The following is a 21,409-nucleotide window of genomic DNA, read 5'->3' on the forward strand; positions in this document are numbered from 1 at the left end:
AGTCAAGTCAGCCTGCAGCCTGGATGCTTTTCTCTTCCCCAGCTATGTTCTCTGCCAAAGGGATCTCATTCATTGTCATGCCTGACATATGTGTTATATGTTGATGACTTCCATATTGATATATACAGTCCTGAGAACTCTGCTATGGATTCTTTTTTTCCTAGAATGTGGCATGGATGGCCTCTTTGTACAATTCACCTCAAATATCACCTCCTAAAATGTCCCGTTTCCTCCAGACAATTTATAATCATCATACCTCACCCATACATAACACTTTTATACTATACATGATCATATATTACCTCCTTTAATTAAAATAACTATTTCTTATTTGTATATAACTAAAATGTGTTTCATATTAGCAGGTTACTCCTTTATCTCCTTTACAATTTTATCTATAGTTTCAAAGGAAGATTCCTAGCATGTTACATCATAATATATGCAAGAAGAAGAAGAAGAAGAAGAAGAAGCAGCGGCAGAGGAAGAAAAGCAAGAAGCAGAGGGAGGAAGGAGGAAGAGAGGGAATAAGGAGACAGAGGGGAGGGCAGTAAGGGAAAGGAGTAGAAGGTGGAGAAGGGGGAGGAGGAGAGGGAGGGATGAGGAAGGTGAACTGTTTCTTTGCCTACCTGCCAAAATAGAGTAATTTAAAGTGCTATTTACATCTAATAATAATTTGTCTTGATATATATTACACAGGCAAATTTGTTTCTGCTGTATTTAAAGACCTATGTTTCAAACAATGTAGAAACACATCTTTAAATTCCTACCTGGAATGTTAAAAATCAAGAATCAGAAAATTATATGATGAAATATGTATTTTTGGAATCATTGGCTAATGAATCAAGTAATGAGGTAAAGTAGTTATAAGCATGTTACCGTAATTTAAAATGGCCATTATCAAATCACATTTATTTGTCACTGTTAAGTAAATTTTTGAATTAAACTTTCCAGTATATTGTGCTACAAAAATTTTTTGAGTGAATAACTGAGAGAAGTTTTGCATAATCACAATTTCCCCTTTACTGGAAAGACATTTCTAATTTCCAAGACAGTCAATTCTTATATCTTATGGAAACCATTCTCTCCTAAATGCATTACATTTAAAATATTAACAACAACAACACTGGGTTTTGAAAAATATCTTTGAATAAATACAGCCACACACAGGTGTTCAACCACTTAGTTTTGTCTTAGTGGTTTTATCTTCATGATTTTGATGTATACAATAGAGTCTAATAAATTCACTTTTCCTATTTTTATGCATATCTTGCAGGATTATCTTATTTGCTTTTACGAGATACAAAAAAATATTTTGCTTTGAAAAAGAAATTCTTGTACTTAAGAACCTAGTAAATGAACAAGGTCTAAAAACTTACGAATTGCTCAAATAAACATATCTAAACTTCTTTTATTCCTGTGAAGGCTGAGATATTTTAATAACATTAATATGTAGTATCCTTTTTTCAAAATTTTGATGCATAGTCTAATTTTTCAAATATTTTACTTAAACATATTTGTAGAAGGAAGTTCTAGTATAGACCCTTAAATCATCTACTTCCAAAACATATCCTTCAAATTTTAAACCTGCTTCATTGTTAATATATCTTTGATGTAAATTAATATGCAATACCTTCTGGAGACATCTCTGGTACAATGGCCTCATAAGGTTCATCTAGGAATTTTGGTTCATTGTCATTGATATCCGAAACTTTGATGACAAACTCAGACTCAGGTTCCACAGCCCTTCCAGTAGTGATGTCTATTACCTGGGCTCTTAAGATGTAGAGGGATCGCTCCTCTCTATCAAGCTTCTGTATGGCATATATGTCACCTGTTCTTTCATCAATGATAAAAGTACTTCCAGCTCCAGCTCCCAAAAGCTTGTACTGGAAAGAATTGTTTCCATTGTCTAAATCAGATCTTAGCTGCAAATGGAAAGAGGGATCATTTAGTTTCCAAACATCTGAAATGGACAAATCAAAATCAAGATTTTCTTTTTATGTATGTTAATTATTCCCCAAGTTAATGATTTTATATTATTTCCATATTACATTAAATGAGGCAAAATATTAATATCAAGATTAAAATCTATCACCAGGGAGAAGGAAGAGTGAATATTTAGTGTAAAGAACTATACACATTTCATTATTCTAAACAGAAACAAAAATAATTGGATAATAAAGCTTCTTTTGTAAGTTATGCACAACATAGTTGGTTCAGTTTTTATTTATAATTAAATTCTCAGTCACCAAAACTATACTCTCAAATATTTATACTAGATTGGGTCCTTGAGATAGATAGAAAGACAATTTAGTGACATTTAAACACTGATGTTCTATCTCTTGCCTGAATATACATGGAAACAAGAAAATATTAGGATGAAAATTAGGGTTCATAAAGATAATAATAATCTTGACTGTTCATTAGGTATTTATTACATGTCACAAAATCTATAAATTGCTTTATATTAGTGTTCTCAAGTAATTCTCATATCAATATTATGAAATACATATTATTGATATGATCAATTTTTCTATAGAGAAGAAAAGTGAGATTGTGTTTTACAAACTTTTTTCAGAGTCATATGGTCTTTGTGTAGATATAGAATTTACACCACGAGGCTATCAAATCTTCTATGAGGCTGTCAAATTTCAGATTCTCCACTGACAACAACTCAGTTACATGTTCTTTAGCCCTTGGGTTTTAGCCAGAAAGTATAAAACTTTCTTCTCAATATATTCTACCTAATTCTCAAATACACACTTTCAGCCTGTGCACTCATTTTCATATTTTCAAAAAGCAAAGTAAATTAGTTCATCATTCATACTGTTGAGGTATTATTTAGAATTTTTAATTTATCTGTAAAAAAAACCAAGTTTAATTCTGATATAGTTAAAATGATCACATGGCTTTTCCAATCAGAATTATTTGTATGTAAGAGAAGAATGTCATGGTTCCCTAATCATTGTGAATCCACATTTTCTTGATTCACCATTTATGAAAATGCTCTTATTCAAAGTAAGAGTTCCTCTGAAAATTTACAAATTTAATCATGAAATCAGTTGTAAACAAATTCATGATTTTTCTGATGGCTTAAGTTATAATTTCTTATTCTGGATAAATTAATACACTTTCTATGAGGTTGTGGAGAAAATCTGAAGGTACTAGTAACTAATTTTGCATTTTAATAACGTGCCGAATATCAATGCTATGTAATGAAACAAATTGAGAAAAATAACATCCAGATTGTCTTTCTGCTAATACTTCTTTTGAGAGTTCTTAATTATTCCTAAAAGAAATTCTTCATGCGATGATGTAAGAAATTGAGGAACAAATTATACAATCAAATCAATATATCAAGTGAGCAATGTATGGTTCATATTTTTAAATTATATCATTTCAATATGATTTGATAATTTATTTGACATTATAATGAAGATAAATTAAGTTTAGTAATAAGTAAATATATTGCAAGTATATGTGCAGTGTAATTTTCAAAGACAAGTAAGCTTGACATTTTTAAGACCCAGATTTAAGGGAAGACAGAAACAAAAACGAAAAAGCTTACTTGAACACCAGCCTTTTAATGTCACAAAATGCATATGTTAAACACATTTCAATCAAATGGCCTGTAGTATTATACAATTTTCTATATTTTTATTCAAAAAATATTTTCCTAATTAGGCTGCTACTATCAATTTGCTAAACAAATATCACTTCAAATTTTCACTTAATTGTACTTCCCAATCTTAATCATTTTTCAAACAAATGGATCAAGGAGAGTTATCTTGAACGCAGCAGCTAAATTGTATATTTACTAACTCTTTTGACAAGCACCTAAACATTCATTATTGTTCTTTTTGAAATCAGTGATTCACTTGTTTTTTAAGCCTGATGAGTTTGTGTAGCAGAAAAACATTTTTCAGAGTAGTTTCATAAATATGTCTATGAAATGAAAAAATAGGCAAAACCAATCACTGTGAGAAAGGAGGTAACCAGAGATTCATGTGGGGAGTAAAAACAAACAAACTAGAAAATGTGACAGCCCCAGAGGTAGCCTGTGTTCCAATTACACTGATGCACTTCCCTATAACACCTTATTTACTAAAAGCCAATAGCTGATTTTAGCCTGTCACCCCATTCAGTGATGGGAGAGTATATGGTGTTCTGTGCAGTCCACTGTAAAGGTAGCTAGAGACTCAGTTACTGAGTCGGCACCTAACTGTGGACCTTGTTAGTGCCAACTGTGTGTATTATTTATCTGTAGTCTGAGTCGAAAATAAAAGGGGTTGAGAAATATTTCTTGTAATGTGTGTGTGTGTGTATGCGTGTGTGTGTGTGTTCACAATACACCCTCCTCCCTGCACGTTTGGAAATACTTGCCTAAAATCCTAATCTAAGGCTTTGGTTGAATGTACTCATATACATTTGGCTGATAACACAGGTGAAGTTCAATGGAATCCAGATACCATGCTAACACTGCAGCTCTCCTGAAAGGGCTAGAAAATGAGAGTTAATAAATTTTGAGTGCTTCACCCTTTGGGCCCAATTAAATTTTAGTGCCAGTTAATTAGCGGTTAAACTTATTTCAGTTCATTTATCTAGAGAAAAAGCCTTATGGAAAAGGACATGATATTGTAATCACCTTTGTTTAAAGAAAACCAAATAATAAAATACAAGCCAAAAACATAAATAGGAGATGCTTTGTCTCATTAAGGAATTGTTCTTAAAATATATTCTTTTAAGAAAGTGAACATAATTATTCCTTTTACTTTAACTTTACTAATCAATTTAAGTGTGTAGGCTCCTGAAGCTACTTAACTGTAGAAGAATATGGTATTAACCTGCTTCATTAAAAATGAACGAGGGGTAAATCAACAGCTACTTAGCGTAACAGAAAATCGGGCTAAATACTGTTGGTAAATGATATTTGTCTCACTGTGACTGCTTAGATTCATTACCAAAAATAACACAATAAAGTTTCCAGATGTTGAAAATGAGGGCTGCATTTTCATACGGGATACTGAAGTGAAATTTAAAAACCAGAGCTATCCCTCTTCAAGATTTTAGTGGATGTTTTAGGTGCTTGCAAATCTGAAACAATTATTGATGCTGATGTTTGAAGCTTTTCAATGGCTTCCCTGTCAAAATGTGGAACTCATCAAATCTCCAAACTTCTCCAACATATTTATTTACATTGTTGTGCTATTTACGGTAACATTTTAAATAAATAAGTACCCGGCCGATGTGATGACTAGTCGTATTCATTTCCTCTGGTACAAAAAATTGGTTCCACACCCAGCCACGCTTCACTCTCAAATGAGATCGCACTGGCTGCTTGACTTTCTTTGTTTGAGAGTTTTCTGTTGCTCCAAGACAAGGCCATAGGAGAGGAATTCCCAACATAAAACGCAGCAGTAAATAACAGTTCATTGCGTTGACTCTTTTGATTCCAACTATTACTCTTCAGAGGAAACAGGATGTCACTAACAAAAATCTTGCTTTCTTTTATAATCTTTTCTGATTCTGTGTACCTTCTATATACCTAAAGCGTCAGAAACAAAACAAAATTTGACATTTTAAAATAACATTTTCTCACATAATTACTAAAGACAGGTTACAACTTCTGCATCTGACAAAAGTGGAATAAAAATAAACATTTAATTTATCTTCCAATTAAGCTGGCTAATTATGATTTGTAGCTCAGCAATAATTTGATTAGAATAATTATAAATTTCCACTCAGGCACTGCTAGTTTTAAACTGCAGTCATAAATCTGCCTGAAAGTTGAAAGATTGCTCTGGGAGTCTCCTGGATTGACAGCTGACATTGAGATAGACTTCCTTTTAATTTGACTTGCTTACTTTCTCCATTCTTTCTCAGTAAAATTCAAACTATCTCATTAAAGCAACAGTCAATCCAGGAGGAAAAAAGTCTTATTTTTCCTTTTTATATTTGATAGAGATAAGCTTCCTCATCCAATTTCCCAAATTATGGTATTTTATGTAGTAATTAAATAGACAAAATGACAATTCAGCTTAAAACTGGTGAATTCAATAATCAGTTACACTGATACTATAAAACACTGAATAGAAAGCTTGCACAAGATATTTACTCTTTTTTAATTTCAAAGATATGGGGAAGAAGTGTTTATCAGCTTAACAAAAACAAAATCCTCTTAGGACAATAAATACAAAATGATAGTTCTGGGTAAGAATGGGTGAATGTTTGTAATATGTAAGAATGATATGAAATGTATCTTCTAGTATTTAAATATTAAAACAAAAGACTCTGGCTATTGAGTTTTACATTTAAAACTTTCCATTGACCCAAGGCTCTCTCTTCATGATGGGTACTTCTAATCCTTATATGTAACTTAATAGTTTTGCATTTCCAACATCTACATCCAGCCAAATTTGATTTATTTTATGAAGAAAAGTAATTTTGTAAGATTCACAATGGAGTTTAATGTCATATAATCAACAGAAAAGCCAGAGTTCATGTTAGGACTTTTTCTACATGATTGTGTTTTGAATCTTCTGCATGTATTTTTGAATGACTCCTTAGAGATTTTTTAGGTCTTTGGCTCGTGTTAAGAGGAGTTGTTAAAAAACACCGAATTAAGAAAGTACACAGGGATTCTGTGGTCCCGGTATACTCCCTTTAAGCAGATGTATTCCTTGTTAAAAGTTTACTTAATGAAGGTCATAGAGAAATTCAACTGAGGTGAAATTTATCTTTATGTTACGTATTTGAAATTCAGATAAATCTGCTCTTTAGAAATTGCTAAAATATATATTTTTGGTAGCTGATGAATAAAAATATTTGGAACTGGTACAATACTATTCATGAAAAAGATATTTTTTATAAGTTTGGCAAATTATCACCAACACTGATATGAAGTTAGCTGGCTGTGTTTCAGTGAATATAATTTTTGGGAACTTTATATTATGGTATTTTGATACATATAAAGATAAATAAAATAGTGTAATGAACACCTGGATATCATTACCCCGTTTCAGTAATTACCAACACATGGTCAATATTGTGTCATTTCTACACGTGCTCACTTTTTAATATTAAAACCAATTTCAAATTAATATCATTTTAACCACTGAAGCCACACACACACACACACACAAGTATACATGTTATGTAAGTGTGTATACACACTTTTAAACATCAAAGCTTAAAATTAAGAAAAAAATTTTAATATAATAAAATATTCATACAGTGTTCAAATTAAAAATCTTTATCTTTGAATTAAGATTTAAATATGTCCACACAATGCAGTTTTTTGGTACATTTCTCAATTCTCATTCGGTCTACAGGTTTCCTCCAATTTTTCTTTCCGTTTGTATGCTGAAGAGTCAAGGTTATTTGTCCTACAGAGTTTCACATAGTCTGAATGTTGCTAATTGTATCACTGTTGTGTGATTCAGTATGTTTCTTTATCCTCCATATTTTTTATAAATGTTTAGGGGCTTGATTAGAAGTAATATAAAATATTCATCAAAAATATTCATAGCCAATCTTATTGCATGACATCTTTAGTAGACTAGGACACAAAATATATGTTCAAGAAACCAAAAGAAATGTTGAACGTGTTAAGCAGAAAAATTGAAAAAATAAAATAAAGATTAAACTTTTAGAGAATAATACTACAATGTCTGTGATGAAATACACTGCATATGATTAATGGCATATTATTCACACTGAGAAAAAAAACAGTTAAACTGAAGACAAATATAAATCTTCTGAAAAAACATAATGAGAAACAAGTTAAAAAATTAAAAATGAACAAACTATCATTGAGTTGTGAGACAATTTCAAACATTCTCATTTATGTATAACTGCAGTTTCTAGAACCAATGAAATTTAGAAACTCATACATCCAAAATGTTTAACAAAACTTAAGCACAGGTGTTAAAAAATATTATACCAAGGAGCATCATGATTAAATTACTCAAAACCATTAATAATGAGAAAATCTGGAAGGTAGTCAACGATATGTTATATATAGAATAATAAAGATAAAGTTGTTAGCAGATGTCTCATCTCAAACAATGCATGCCAAATGACACTGCAGAAACATTTTTAAAGTATTGAAAATGAAAAGAAATTAATCCAACTGAGAATTTCTCAACAAATCACAATGATTTTTGTAAAGAGATCAGCTGAATTGAAAGAGAAGAAACTGAGCTGTCAGGTATTGGAACAGCTAATCCAAAGAACATGTAAAAAAATTAAGAGGTAAGCCTTTAGACACTTAGTGCAATAGTATAAGCAAGAGGCTAAAACAAAAGAAATTGTTGCATCTCCTTTTTTCATTTCCTCTATGGAACAGCACTCTAATTCAGAGGATAAGCACAGACATGTGGATCATTTCATTATAATGGTAGTGCTACAAAAAACTAAGTCATTTTTTATGGACTCTGGGGTCAGGGGAGTGCAAGGGGAGTGTTAAGAGTGAAAAAGTACTAAGTACATTGTCAGAGTGGGTAACTGTCTTCAAGGTTTCACCCACTTTACTCAATCAGGAGACCTCACCAGAAATGCTGGAGAAAGACCTCTGCCCAAGGCCACAGATAAAGCCCTCTTTACACTTTAACACTGGGGCTAGTAATGCAAATATGAGAAGAGCATGACCTAACAGAAGGGACTGTGTCCTTGACTGCAACTCCCTTCAGAGAATGCAATGCACTGGTTGTGCATCAAATCTGGTGTGACAAGGGAATGTTTTCGCAGTGAGTACTGTACTGCCAGGTCAAGTCTTTATAGCTGCCTATCACCAGGCCTGAACAAATCACAGTTGTTACCCCAAAGCCGTATTCCTAATCTTCAATAAAGGAAAGTGGGATGAAGACTCTTTCTGGTGTACAGCATCAGCACACAAGGGGAACTACAATACGATACATGATTAAATGAGTCCTTCAAGAAGAAATAAAATAATACTAGAAGGAAATCTGGATCTATGCAAAAATAGAATCACCAGAAATGGAAGGTATATCAGTAAATAGAAATACCTTTTTTAAATTATAATATCATTAAAGGAGAATTGGCTGTTAAAGCAAAAATAATAACAAAGTATTGTGGAGCATACATCATTTACAGAAGTAAAATGTATGAAATTAACAGCATAAAGATTAGGAATATGCTATTTTAAGCTCCATAAACCATATATAAAGTGGTATGATATAACTTAAAATAGATTATAATAACGGTACATGTGCATACAATAAACCTAAAGCAACTACTAAAATAAAGTAACAGAGTTTACTACAGGCTACAAAATAGATAAAACTGAAGCCTAAAGAATACTCAATCTAAAGAAGAAATAAAAGAAAAAAGTGAGCAAAGGACAGGTGAAAAAAACATACAAGTAGCAAAGCGGTATGTTTAATATTAACCATAATAATAATCACTCTAAATATTAATGGGATAAAAAATCAAAGTACGAGATGAGGATTATTAGATTTTTAAAAAGACTCAACTATATGTCTTTAAAATGATTTAAAATATAAAGGTACAGTAGGTAAGAATTTAAAGAATGAAAAACATATATCTTGCTCAACTCTAGTCAAAAGAAAGCTACAATGGCCATAATATTAGATAATGTAGATTTTGGGACAAAGAATATTAGCAGTGATAAATAATATCATTTCGTAATTATAAATTTCATAATAATAAGTGATAAACATATCATTTCATAATTATAAATGATAAACAATGTCATTTCATAATATAAAACAATATCATTTCATAAGAATTATGTCAATTCATTAACAGGGCACAACTTTTCTAAATGTTTATACACTTAATAACAATGCCTCAAAATAAATGAAATACAAGATGAAATAAAACCTTATTGTATTACAAGAAGAAACACACAAATCTATAATTCAAATTGATTCATTTCTATTCAACATTATACTGAAAATTCTATCCAATGAAATAAGAAATGAGAAGCATCTAGATTAAAAAGATAAAAATATGTTTATTTACACAGGGCATAAATACACATATAGAAAATCTTATGAAATCTATAAAAATACTGGTAAAATCTATAGGTAACTTTAGCAGGGTTGGAGGATACACGGTCAATATTAAAATCAATTATATTTCTATTTACTAGCAACGCATAATCAAAATTTAAAATTTATACAACAGTACATTTTATAATAATATAAATAATTCAAAGATTGGGACATAAATCTAACAAAAATGTGCAATACCTCTCTATTGCACACTATAAAATACTGCTAAGAGGAATCAAGAAAAATCAATATGATTGGAGATATTTATTATGATACTGGATCAGAAAACTCAAAATGGTTAAAAATGTCAATTCCCTCCAAAGTGTTGTATAAACGCAATTTAAAAAATACAATTAAATTAAAATTAAAATACAAAATAAAATTCCAAACAGGTATTTTTATAAAACTTACATGCTCATTCTATAATTATATATGCAAAAGTATGGGGCTTAGAATAACTCAAAGAACATTTTAAAAGAAGAGGAAATTTGGAAGACTATGCCATCTGACTTTAACACATAATGCTACAGTAATCATTATGGTAAAGTATTGGATCAACAAATAATTTAGTAGAACAAACCACAAAGTGTACAAATACACCTACATTTATGTGATCAATTGATTTTTGAAAAAGTTCAAAAGGCGAATCAATGGAGAAATAACAGTCTTTGTGCTAAAACACCTGAGTATTCGCTTGAGAAAAAGATACTTTCATCCATAGTTTACCGTGCACGAGGTCACAAAAAGTGCATACAAATTTAGATGAAATACTTGTAATTTCTTTGGCAAAGATTTCTTACAACAATATCAAAGTGCGCTTGTTAAAAACTTAAATTGGACCATATCAGAATGGAGATAATCTCTGTATCAGATCCCATTGCTACTGTAAAGAATTCCCACAACTCAGTGTCTTAAAATGATACACATTTATTGTCTTACAGTTCTATAGGTGAGATGTTTAAAATGAATTTCACTGGACTAAACCAGGGTGCCAGAAAGGTCATGCTTCCACCCAAGTCTCTAGAGGAGAGTCTATTTCCTTACATTTTCCAGCTTCTCAAAGTGTATTCTATTCCTTGCATGCCTTGGTTCATATTCCACCTCTAGGCCAGCAGCAGAGCATCTTCAAATTTCTCTCTACTCTATCTTCACATTGGCTTCTCTTTGTTGTGTTAAATTTACCTCTTCTCCCTTTATAACGACACTTATAATTTCCTTTAAAGTCCACTTGGATAATACAGGATAATCTTCCTACCTAAAGACCATTAACTGAATCTCATGTTTATCTACAGAGATCACAGTCTTTGGTTTTAGGTGTGAAGACCTTGATATCTCTGAGAGCCATTATGTGGTCTACCTCAGATGATAATTACATGAGGAAACAAGTCACAGACTGAGCGAATATTTGTTAATTATATATCTTGTATTCAGAGTGTACAAGGACTTTCAAAACTTGGAAACAGAGATTCATCACAATTTTTTTAAATACGCAAAATATTTAAAGAGACATATCACAAAGACTTGACATGTAAAATAAGTTAAAAAAAGATAATCAACACCTTCAGTTTCAATGGGTAAATGCAAATTAAAACTACAATGAGATACCAGTAAACTCTTACTAGAACGAATATAATTAAAAGACTGACCTTATCAAGTATTGAAGAGAACATAGAGCAACTGTACCTCCCATACACTGCTAGTGTGAATGTAAAATCGCATGACTATTTAGAAAACAGTTCTGCAATTTGTTAAAAAGTTAAACATATACCTACCATATGATCCAGCCATTCTAGATATTAGCTAGATATCAAGGATATCTATCTAGATATCTACCTAAGACAAAATAAAATTATATTTCCATATGAAGATGCTTACATGAATATCAGAGCAGGTTTATTTGTAACAGAAAAAAACTGGGAAAAGTCAAATGTCTATCAACAAGTCAATGTACTAAGAAAGTGTAATATGTCTATGCAATGTAATGATACTCAGTAGTGAAAAGAAATGAACTACTGATACAGTAATATCCAAAATAATAATGAGTAAAACAAGCCTGCCAACAAATTCAGGTTGTGTGTTTCCTTTTGCATCTAATTTTAGAAAATTTAAAACAATCATAGTGACTGAAATCAGACTAAGAACTGTGGGAAAATGGGGGTGGGAGGAAGATCAGGAGGGAAGGATGATGAAGGGACCTGAAGAGACTTTTGAGGGCAGTGATGATTGTGCTCATTATCTGTATTGTGATGAAAGTCTTAGAAGTAGAAATATGTCAAAAATTCAATTCAACTTGAGTATATGCGGATTATTGTGCCAATTATACTTCATTAATGTTGTTAAAAATCTTGACTTGTCAAAACCTAGAAAAACAAATTAGACAACTAACCATGGAACAACAGATAATAGATGTTTCTGATGTGTCATGATATGACCTTTATAAAGAACATTGCCTATAAAGTATTTTACCAAAAAAAGTTGAAAGCTAATTTTCAAGTTATGGGAAATTAACCTGTAATAAAAGAACAAATTAAACGGGAAACAAAGTAAACAAAGTAAAAGGAAACAATCAAACAAACCCAAATTGTGTCTTTCTACAGATTTGCTACCCACAGTGTAATCTGTGGAATAGCAGCATCTTACTACAGATGCGAAATCTTGAGCTTCTTCACAGGTACCGACTTTGAGTCTGCATTTTATCACACTCACCACAAGGTCTGAATATACAATAAATTTTAAAAAAGCATTGATCTACCACAAAATTGATCTAATTTATTTGACATGTCAAAAAAAGCAGGAGTATAGGAAAGATATTGCTCTAGATTAAGAAAGATTTAAGATATACTAGAACTAGTGTAAAATGTGGGCATTGTTTGGGTCACGACTTTACAAAACTGTTTTTATATTTGCATTTTTATGGATTTATAAAAAATTTAGTCTGTATAAGGTATAATACATACTAATGTAGAGATGAGCAATAGATGATAATGAGAAAGTATTGCCAGGTTTTTGGTCATTGAATGTTTCTTTCTTGTTATATAAAAACACGCCCTATTTTTAGTCGTGTATACTTGAAGCATATTGGTATTAGAAATGACAGGGTGTCTTGAGAAGAAGTATATTTTCTTTAAAATATCTCAAAAAATGGAAGATAGGCAAAACCATTGTGGTAAATTGATAATAATTGTTGAGTTCGGGTCACGAGTATTTGGATAGTTGTTCTTTTATTATTCACTTATGCTTAAAATATACGTATTAAATCAACAACAAAAATATACAGCAATTCGTACTTTTAAATCAATATGTTAAACAAATACAAGTAATTATTGTAATACCAGCTATTGATGACAATGTATAGAAAGCAGAACTATACAACACTCATAAAATGGAAAATTTGGACACTATTTTGGAGAATAATTTGGCCAAAAGCAATAAATTTTACAATGTGTATATAAAGTAGCAGTTGTATTTTACTATTTTATAACCTAGAGAAATATTCAAATTTTTCCACTGGGAAGCAAGTATAAATTGGATTAATTGAAAAAAGAATGTTTAAATTAGTATACCATATGATAATAATTATATAAGTGTTTCACAATTACAAGGCAATGTCCCATAATACTCTTGGCATAAAGCAATTAGTTAAGTTAGTAAGTCTAGGCAGAGAAAACTGACAAAATTTGTCATGGTAATTACAATGATTGAAATAAGTGAAATTTGTTTAAAAGTTGAAACTTAGAAGTTTCTGCAAGATTCTCCTTCCTCGAAAACAGTTTAAAGTAAATATGACAAACAACAACACTCATGACATCTGGGTCATTTTTCTACCAAGTGCTATTTTTCCCTATTAAATATATGATTGAAATATTTCTCAATTCACTTTAAAGTTAAAAATCATCATTTATAATTCTAAGGAAAAAGCCCTTTAATTTGAACACCCTTAGATAAAACATTCAAGAAAAATGAATGGTAGCAGTAGGTATATCTCAATAATGAAATACTGTGGCTTTGTTTATACTCCTCTATATTCCAAACTTTCTATAATGGTCATACATTTCAGCAGAAGTGAAAAACATTTCACATAATGCTCCACTTCTGACTGAAGACTGGTGGCAGCTGTCAGCATTGCTAGACTGAGAAACACTCTGGGCTGAAACCAGGCAAATAAGAAAAAATGCTCTCGCCTGAAATGGGCCCTGGATAAACCAGCAGTGGCATTTTGCCCTGCATTTGCAATCTTGTTTGTATTTTCCAATCAGATGAATATGCTAAAAAATCTACATAACATTTCAGTATGAAGAAATGCTAATACTATGTCTTATGTTAGTGTGTTTTTATATTTTCTCTTATTGCTAATACCTGGGAATGTCAATCCATATTTATTTTCAAAGTTGTAAATATATTTCAAAATAAAAGTGCACTTATATTAGCACAATATTAGATACTAAACTAATTATAATCATATTTAAATAGCATTATTATAAGAAGAAACAACATATTATGGCCAAGTAAAATTGCGAGTATGTTTGTGATGATTAATATTAGGTGTCAACTTGATTGGATTGAAGAATCCCTAGATAGCTGGTTAAGTATTTTTTCTTGGTGTGTCTGTGAGGGTTTTGCCAGAGGAGATTAACAATAAAGTCAGTGAACTGGGAGAAGAGTCACCCTGGTTGTGGTTGGGCACCATCCAGTCACAGCTGCCAGCATGGCTAGAACAAAGCAGGTGGAAGAAGGTGGGAGAAACTGGCTTGCTGAGTCTTCTGGCTTTCATCTTCCTCCTGTGCTGGATGCTTCCTGTCCTTGGATATCAGACTTTAGGTTCTTCGGCCTTTGGACTCAAAGTGGTTTGCTGGGGGCCTCTCAGGCTTTTGGCCACTGAAGGCTGCACTGTTGGCCTCCCTGCTTTTGAGACTTTGGGACTCGGATTGAGCGACTACTGGCTTCCTACCTCCTCAGCTTGCAGAGGGCCTATCTGGGACTTCACCTTGTATCCGTGTGAGTTAATTCTCCTAATAAACTCCCTTTCATATATGCATATATCATATTAGTATTGCACCTCTAAAGAACCCTAATACAATATTTTATTTAATGTGTTAATTACATCCCATATGCTAGGACTTATATTCAGTAATGTTAAGTGACCTGTCCTGTAAACAAATGTATTCATAACTAGTGCTACAACTGATCTTAAAGACATCAAGTGTATTCTATACACTGTACTTTATTGAATGGAAGAAAAAAATGCATAAATATCTAACACTGTGACATCTGTATCTAATGGTTCACTTTGTTTACATTGAATAAAGATCTATAAATTACATTTTAATGTTTGGACCATTCTTCAAATGACAAAATATATGTTTTCTATTATCTCTTCTTAGTATATAATTTTTCCCCTTGTTCTAAAGATTCTTGAGGTCAAGTAAAAAAAAATAAGTCAGAATGATGGATTTGATGGCTGTGTGGGGGAAGACATAAGTTGAAGCTGGGAAATGTGGATGGGATAAATTTAGAAACTTAATCCTGTTTGTGATCTCTTAAAAAATCAAGGGAAACTTGGCAGCTTCATAGAATGACACCATGCATAAAAAGACTTTGAAATGGCTTTCTCAGAACCACTAGTATGAAATATAAAGAAATGTGAGTGGATACAGTTTGCATACATAAGTGAAAAGGAAGCAATATTTTGGGGCCAAAAATTTTAATAACCCATGTGTCAACTCTTTCTCTAAACATTCATTGCACAGCACTAAAATGTGAAAGATCATTTTCTGTTTTATTTATGAACTCTCATTAAGCATATAATTTGCATATTTACTGTCACCAAAAAAAAAAAAAAAAAAGCCCTCTGGGACAGCTACAGCAGTGTGAGTCAGAATAGCTATACTGGAGCCTCTGTTGCCCTCTTTGACATTACACAGCCTTCCACATTCACTATTGATGTGAAATCCTAAGATATACAGCAACAAGTGCCATTTCATTTCTGGGCTGGATATCATGAACTTTATTCAGGAGCAGTGGTAGAGGACTGTGGATTAATGAGCAGTATATGTGAAGTGGTAAGCACTGACAACATTAAGACTGAGTGTGCAAAAGTTCTAAAATGAAAAGAGATAGATTCCAATTGGTTAAATAAATGCTGGTGAAATTTCATATTCTTAGATACAGTATTTCACTTTTTCTTCCCCTCCACAAACTATCAGAACATAATTTGCCCTTATTTGTCAAGGGTAAATTTTTGTATGCTCCTGTATTGAAGATTTGCCTAAAACACCTTTATCAGTATAGATCTTAATTATGTCTTTACCATCTTTGCAGTCTGATTTTTTAAAATTATTGTACTTTTTTATGAGCCTTTGGTGCTCTCAGTGTTATACAAAAATAAACATCAGACATATAAGCATTGATAATTATATTCTTTGTTTAAAAAACAGTGACAGGAATAGAATGAAATGAAGGGCATCTGAAATTTATAGGGTTCGTGTGAGAAAAATAGGAATAAAAACATGATTTTCTTTTTTTAACTTTTATTTTGTGTTTGGAGGTACATTTGCACGTTTGTTATATAGGAAAACTCATGTCACAGGAGTTTGTTGTACAGATTATTTCATTACTCAGGTACTAAGCCTAGTACCCAATAGTTGTTTTGTTCTGCTCTTATCCCACCTCCCACCCTCTGCCCTCAGGTAGGGCCCAGTGTCTGTAGTTCCCTTATTTATGTTAATGAGTTTTCATCATTTAGCTCCCACTTATAAGTGAAGACATGTGATATTTGGTTGCCTGTTCCTGAGTGAGTTTGCTAAGGATAATGGCCTCCAGCTACATCTATGTTCTCACAAATCACGTAGACCAATGAAACAGAATACAGAGCCTAGAAGTAAGACTGCACACCTACAATCATCTAATCTTTGACAAAAACAAGCAATGGGGAGAAGACTCTCTATTCCATAAATGGTGTTGGGTAACTGGCTAGCCATATACAAAAGATTGAAACTGGACCCTTTCCTTACACCACATACAAAAATCAATTCAAAATGGATTAAAGACTTAAACATGAAACCCAAAACTATAAAAACCCTGGAAGACAATCTAGGCAATACCATTCTGGGCATAGCAACAGGCAAAGATTTTATGACAAAGACACCAAAAGCGATCACAACAAAAGGAAAAATTGACAAGTGGAATCTAATTGCTCTTAAGAATCCCTGCACAGCAAAATAAACTATTAACAGACTAAACAGGAAAACTACAGAATGAGAGAAAATATTTGCAATCTATGCATCTGACAAAGGTCTGATATCCAGCATCTATCAAGAACTTAACAAAAATTTACAAGACAAAACAACCTCATTAAAAAGTAGGCAAATACATGAACAGACAGTTTTCTAAAGAAGACATACACTTGGCCAACAAGCACACGACAAAAAGCTCAGTCTCACTTATTAGAGGAATGAAAATCAAAAGTACGAGATACCATCTTACACCACTCTGAATGGCTACTATGAAAAACTCAAAAATAACAGATGCTGGTGAGGTTGAAGGGAAAAAGGTACACTTACACTGTCGGTGAGAGTATAAATTAGTATTTACATTAGTTCATTTATGTCATCATTGTGGAAAGCAGTAAGGCAATTTCTCAAAGAGCTGAAAACAGGACTACCATTCAACCCAGCAGTCCCACTACTGGGTATATACACAAATGAATACAAATAATTCTATCATAATGACACATGCATTTTCACTCATGCACACATGAATATACATACCATAAAGGTACACGAATGCTCATTGCAGCACTATTCACAATAGCAAAGACATGGAACCAACCTCACTGCTCTTCAGTGACAGACTGGATAAGAAATGTGGTACACATATACCATGAAATATTATGCAGTCTGATTTTAACTTAACCATCACATGAACACAGGCTATTTCTTATTAATTTCCTGTGTGTTTGCAGTCAAACCTGTACAATATTTTCATGTTTTTCTAAAATGTGTTTTTTCTCTTAATATTCTTATAACAAGATATACTACAGAAAAATAAAACACTGTTTTACTTCTAATATCTAAACAGGTATTCTACTATCCCTTTGATTATTTCAGAAGATAAACTCATATAAACCTGTCTTTATTTTTAGTTTTCATGTACAATTAAAAAGCACTGTAAACACTCTCAATAGCCAAAATCCATTCACTGGGAGGAGGTACATAAAATTGGTCTCACAGTTGAACAAACGACCAACCGTTGAATACAAACATTAAAAAATTTATGTCAACATGTTGTTACTCAGCAGCCACATAATTTGGTGCCATAATTGTCAAGTGAAATAAAGAAACGGAACACATACAATATAATTTCTTTAATTGAAGGAAAAAAGTTGTAGACAAATGCAGGGAAGAAGTCCTGGATATGTATAATATAAATTGATTTTATATAAATAAATGTTATTTTGCACCATAGTAAAGACCAAGAGAGGCACTCTCTACTGACTTTCGGGTTATTTTCCCAAATAGTTTGAGATGGAATGTTCTAAAGACAGTTTGCTGGAGATAAGAGTAGCACATGTGGAGCAAGGATGGCTGAATAACTAACTCAACACCAACACTTGCTAGTTCCATCACCTTGGACGAATAGCTCGACCTCTGGTTGTCTCAGTTGTCTCATGTGAAAATTGAGGATAATTATTATGCCTCTCAAGGTCTGTGTTCTTGATGAAATGAGTTGCTGCATCCAAAATACTGTCCGGCACGTATTAAGAGTTAAATGCTTTTAGTGAGCTACATGAAAATAGCTATTGACAGGTGAATAATAAGCATCTAGTGATTTCTGCATTTCTCAAGGTCGAAATATTCAGCTATTTTCATTTCTGCTAAAAATATACACACATAAAAAGCTTTGTAAATGACTATTGCAAAAACACTTTAGTATATATTTTCCCTGATGTATATGTTCCACATGAATTTTCAAATTATTTGAATGTCATTATTTTTTTTCTAAGCATGGTTAAGTGACTATGACAGATACATATTATCATGCTTGAAGCAATACATGATATTGCATGGACATATATAAGCTGAAAATGAGCCCAGTGTGACTCAGAACAATTATATTTTCAAAGAAGACTAATTATGACTTAAGGGATGAAAAATATTATAATCTATGCACTTATGCAGTTTGAAACTGAATCTAATTAGAAATTGTCTTTTCTATGACCTCTTCTTGGTTACATAAAGCTAATTATTCCATCTGTGAAAACTTGTAAAAATATAATGTATTCCGGAAAGCTCATGGAAAGCTGAAATATTGAGCCCAACTAAGCCCAGCTTCTCATAGAGAAAAACAGATGGCAATTAATATAATGTCTCCATTTTTAGAAAAATATTGAGTAGGCGTGGCCAAAATGATATATCATAGACTTAGAATTTGTGGTGATCAGAGAGTTCCAAACCTTTCCCAAAACAAAGAAAAACAGAAAAACTTAAAGGTTTTGAAAATGCTACTAAAAAATAAGAATAAGAGTTTCTCTTCATCAATTTAAAAAACACATCTTACCTCTCCTCTTGGGAAGTGAACACATGAAGCAAGCAAATACTATAAAGCCTTCGTGTGAAACAAATAGGAACACATGGCTCTGGGGGACTGGAGTGGTAATATTTAAACGGGGAAGTAGTTAGAGAATATCACCTATCTTTCTTCTAATTTGAGAGATTCTTTATAAAAAGGAAAAAAAAAAAAAAGAAGGAAGCCACAAAGTGTCTATAAACAGTCCCCTTTCATTCCAAAAGCACCTCTGTAGTACCATATAGAGGAGTTAACATGGAGAGTTAGTGGCAGATTTTACACTATGTGGTGAAGTCTATTTTAAAAAATGATACTAACATTGTCTCAATGCTCATTTCAAAAAGGTACTCTGTATTTTTGTGAATTTATTTAAATCTTGTCTGTGTAGTTAAACACAGAAGCAAGAAAATTAATATTAGAACAATGTTAAGAAAAAATAAATCCCCTTCTTGAATTGTTGTGGCTGGAATATCTTTTGGAATGCGTATTACCTATTGACTTTATTCCCACTTCCATGCCTATCCTTTTATTTAATCTATTTTTATCTTATATTAACATTTTAATTTTATTAGTTAGTTACAATATGATTTTAGTCTTAAAAGAAATTATTTGGATCTTCTAATCAGTGCTCAGAAGCACCTGCATTACCAGGACATTGAAATAATTGTTCTGTTTCTCCATCAAACACCCTAGATCCATGACCTTCTATTGCCTTCTTGAAGGTGATATTTCATCCCAGCACTCTGACTAATCCTGCTCTTCAGCAAAGGACAATATAAGTAAGAGAATCAATAATAACATGGAGGCAGAATTGACAAAACTTAATGACCAATTGGATGTCAAAAGAAATTGCCTGGTTAGGAGTGTCAAATGAGAGTTGGGAAACGCAGAGGTTAAGATACCTTCAAAAATCACAAGTGACAATGCTAACTGGTGCTGGTTACTCCAGACTCAGAAGGAACTGCGATTGCTATCATGATATTCTTCCTTCCACTCCATCACTCTAAGAAAAGCTTAGGTTCAGATTTTTAAGATCTCATAAACTGTCCCTAACTTCTGAATGACTAATCGGATGAAATGGCTATGACTGGTATATAAAACAAATAAAAAAAGAAGAACTAAAATGTTTTGGTTACTGTGGTAGATATATAATTGTTTACCAATATGTCTCTTGCAATTGCACAAGGTTACATGACTGGTTTTACTAACAAGATATGAGTAAAAGTGATGTACACCATTTTCAAACTGAAACACTGAAAGGCCTATGAATAATTGTCTCGTCTTTATTGCTTCCTAGTTTGGCAATCAGTAGTTGAAGGATGGTGGAGCCTCTAACAAGCCTGGGTCACTGAGTGACTGTGAAACTTGGATACACTTCCCCCACTAACTCCCACCCGATGTTTGTGGTAGGAGGTTGCTGAGAAATGGAAGGTTAATTGGTTACTGTAATAGCCTAGCTCCCAGACTAACAAAATCAACTGTGTCTCTAATGCCATAATGGTACTCATCTGTTCTCTTAGTAATTTGTCTCATAATTCAATGATACAGTAAATATTATATTCATTTCAAAAGAGAAGAAAGATCAAGGTGAGCTTGTACAACAACTCCTCAAAAAATGTCATTTTGTTGAATTTCATTTCAGTGTAATATTGATGAGAAAAAAGTTGATTCACTGCCAGAGCCACTATCTGTGTTGAGTCTGCACATTCCCCCCATGTCTGCGTGGGATTATGTGGATCCTCCAGTCACTTCCCACTTCCCAAAGCTGTGCACATCAGGTTGGTTGTTCATCTACAAGGTCCTAGTCT

General features: G+C 32.3%; 1 protein-coding gene across 7 annotated transcripts in view; it reads right to left on the minus strand.

Annotated features, from left to right (window-relative positions):
• The window catches only part of CDH19 (cadherin 19), a 365,310-nt gene that overhangs the window by 65,207 nt on the left and 278,694 nt on the right, over window positions 1–21,409 (minus strand). For all 7 annotated transcript variants that reach the window (XR_010151983.1, XR_010151984.1, XM_009434121.5 and 4 more), the window contains 2 exons: window positions 5,239–5,545; window positions 1,631–1,925 (listed from right to left, as the gene is read on the minus strand). Coding sequence is in view for 5 of the 7 variants with exons in the window: in XM_009434121.5 (XP_009432396.2) it covers window positions 1,631–1,925; window positions 5,239–5,433 (490 nt within the window). In the remaining 2 variants the exon portion in view is untranslated. Of the gene's footprint in view, window positions 1–1,630; window positions 1,926–5,238; window positions 5,546–21,409 lie in introns of those variants that run through there.

The sequence above is a fragment of the Pan troglodytes genome, chromosome 17 (assembly GCF_028858775.2).
Source record: "Pan troglodytes isolate AG18354 chromosome 17, NHGRI_mPanTro3-v2.0_pri, whole genome shotgun sequence".
In the NCBI taxonomy this organism is placed as follows: domain Eukaryota; kingdom Metazoa; phylum Chordata; class Mammalia; order Primates; family Hominidae; genus Pan; species Pan troglodytes.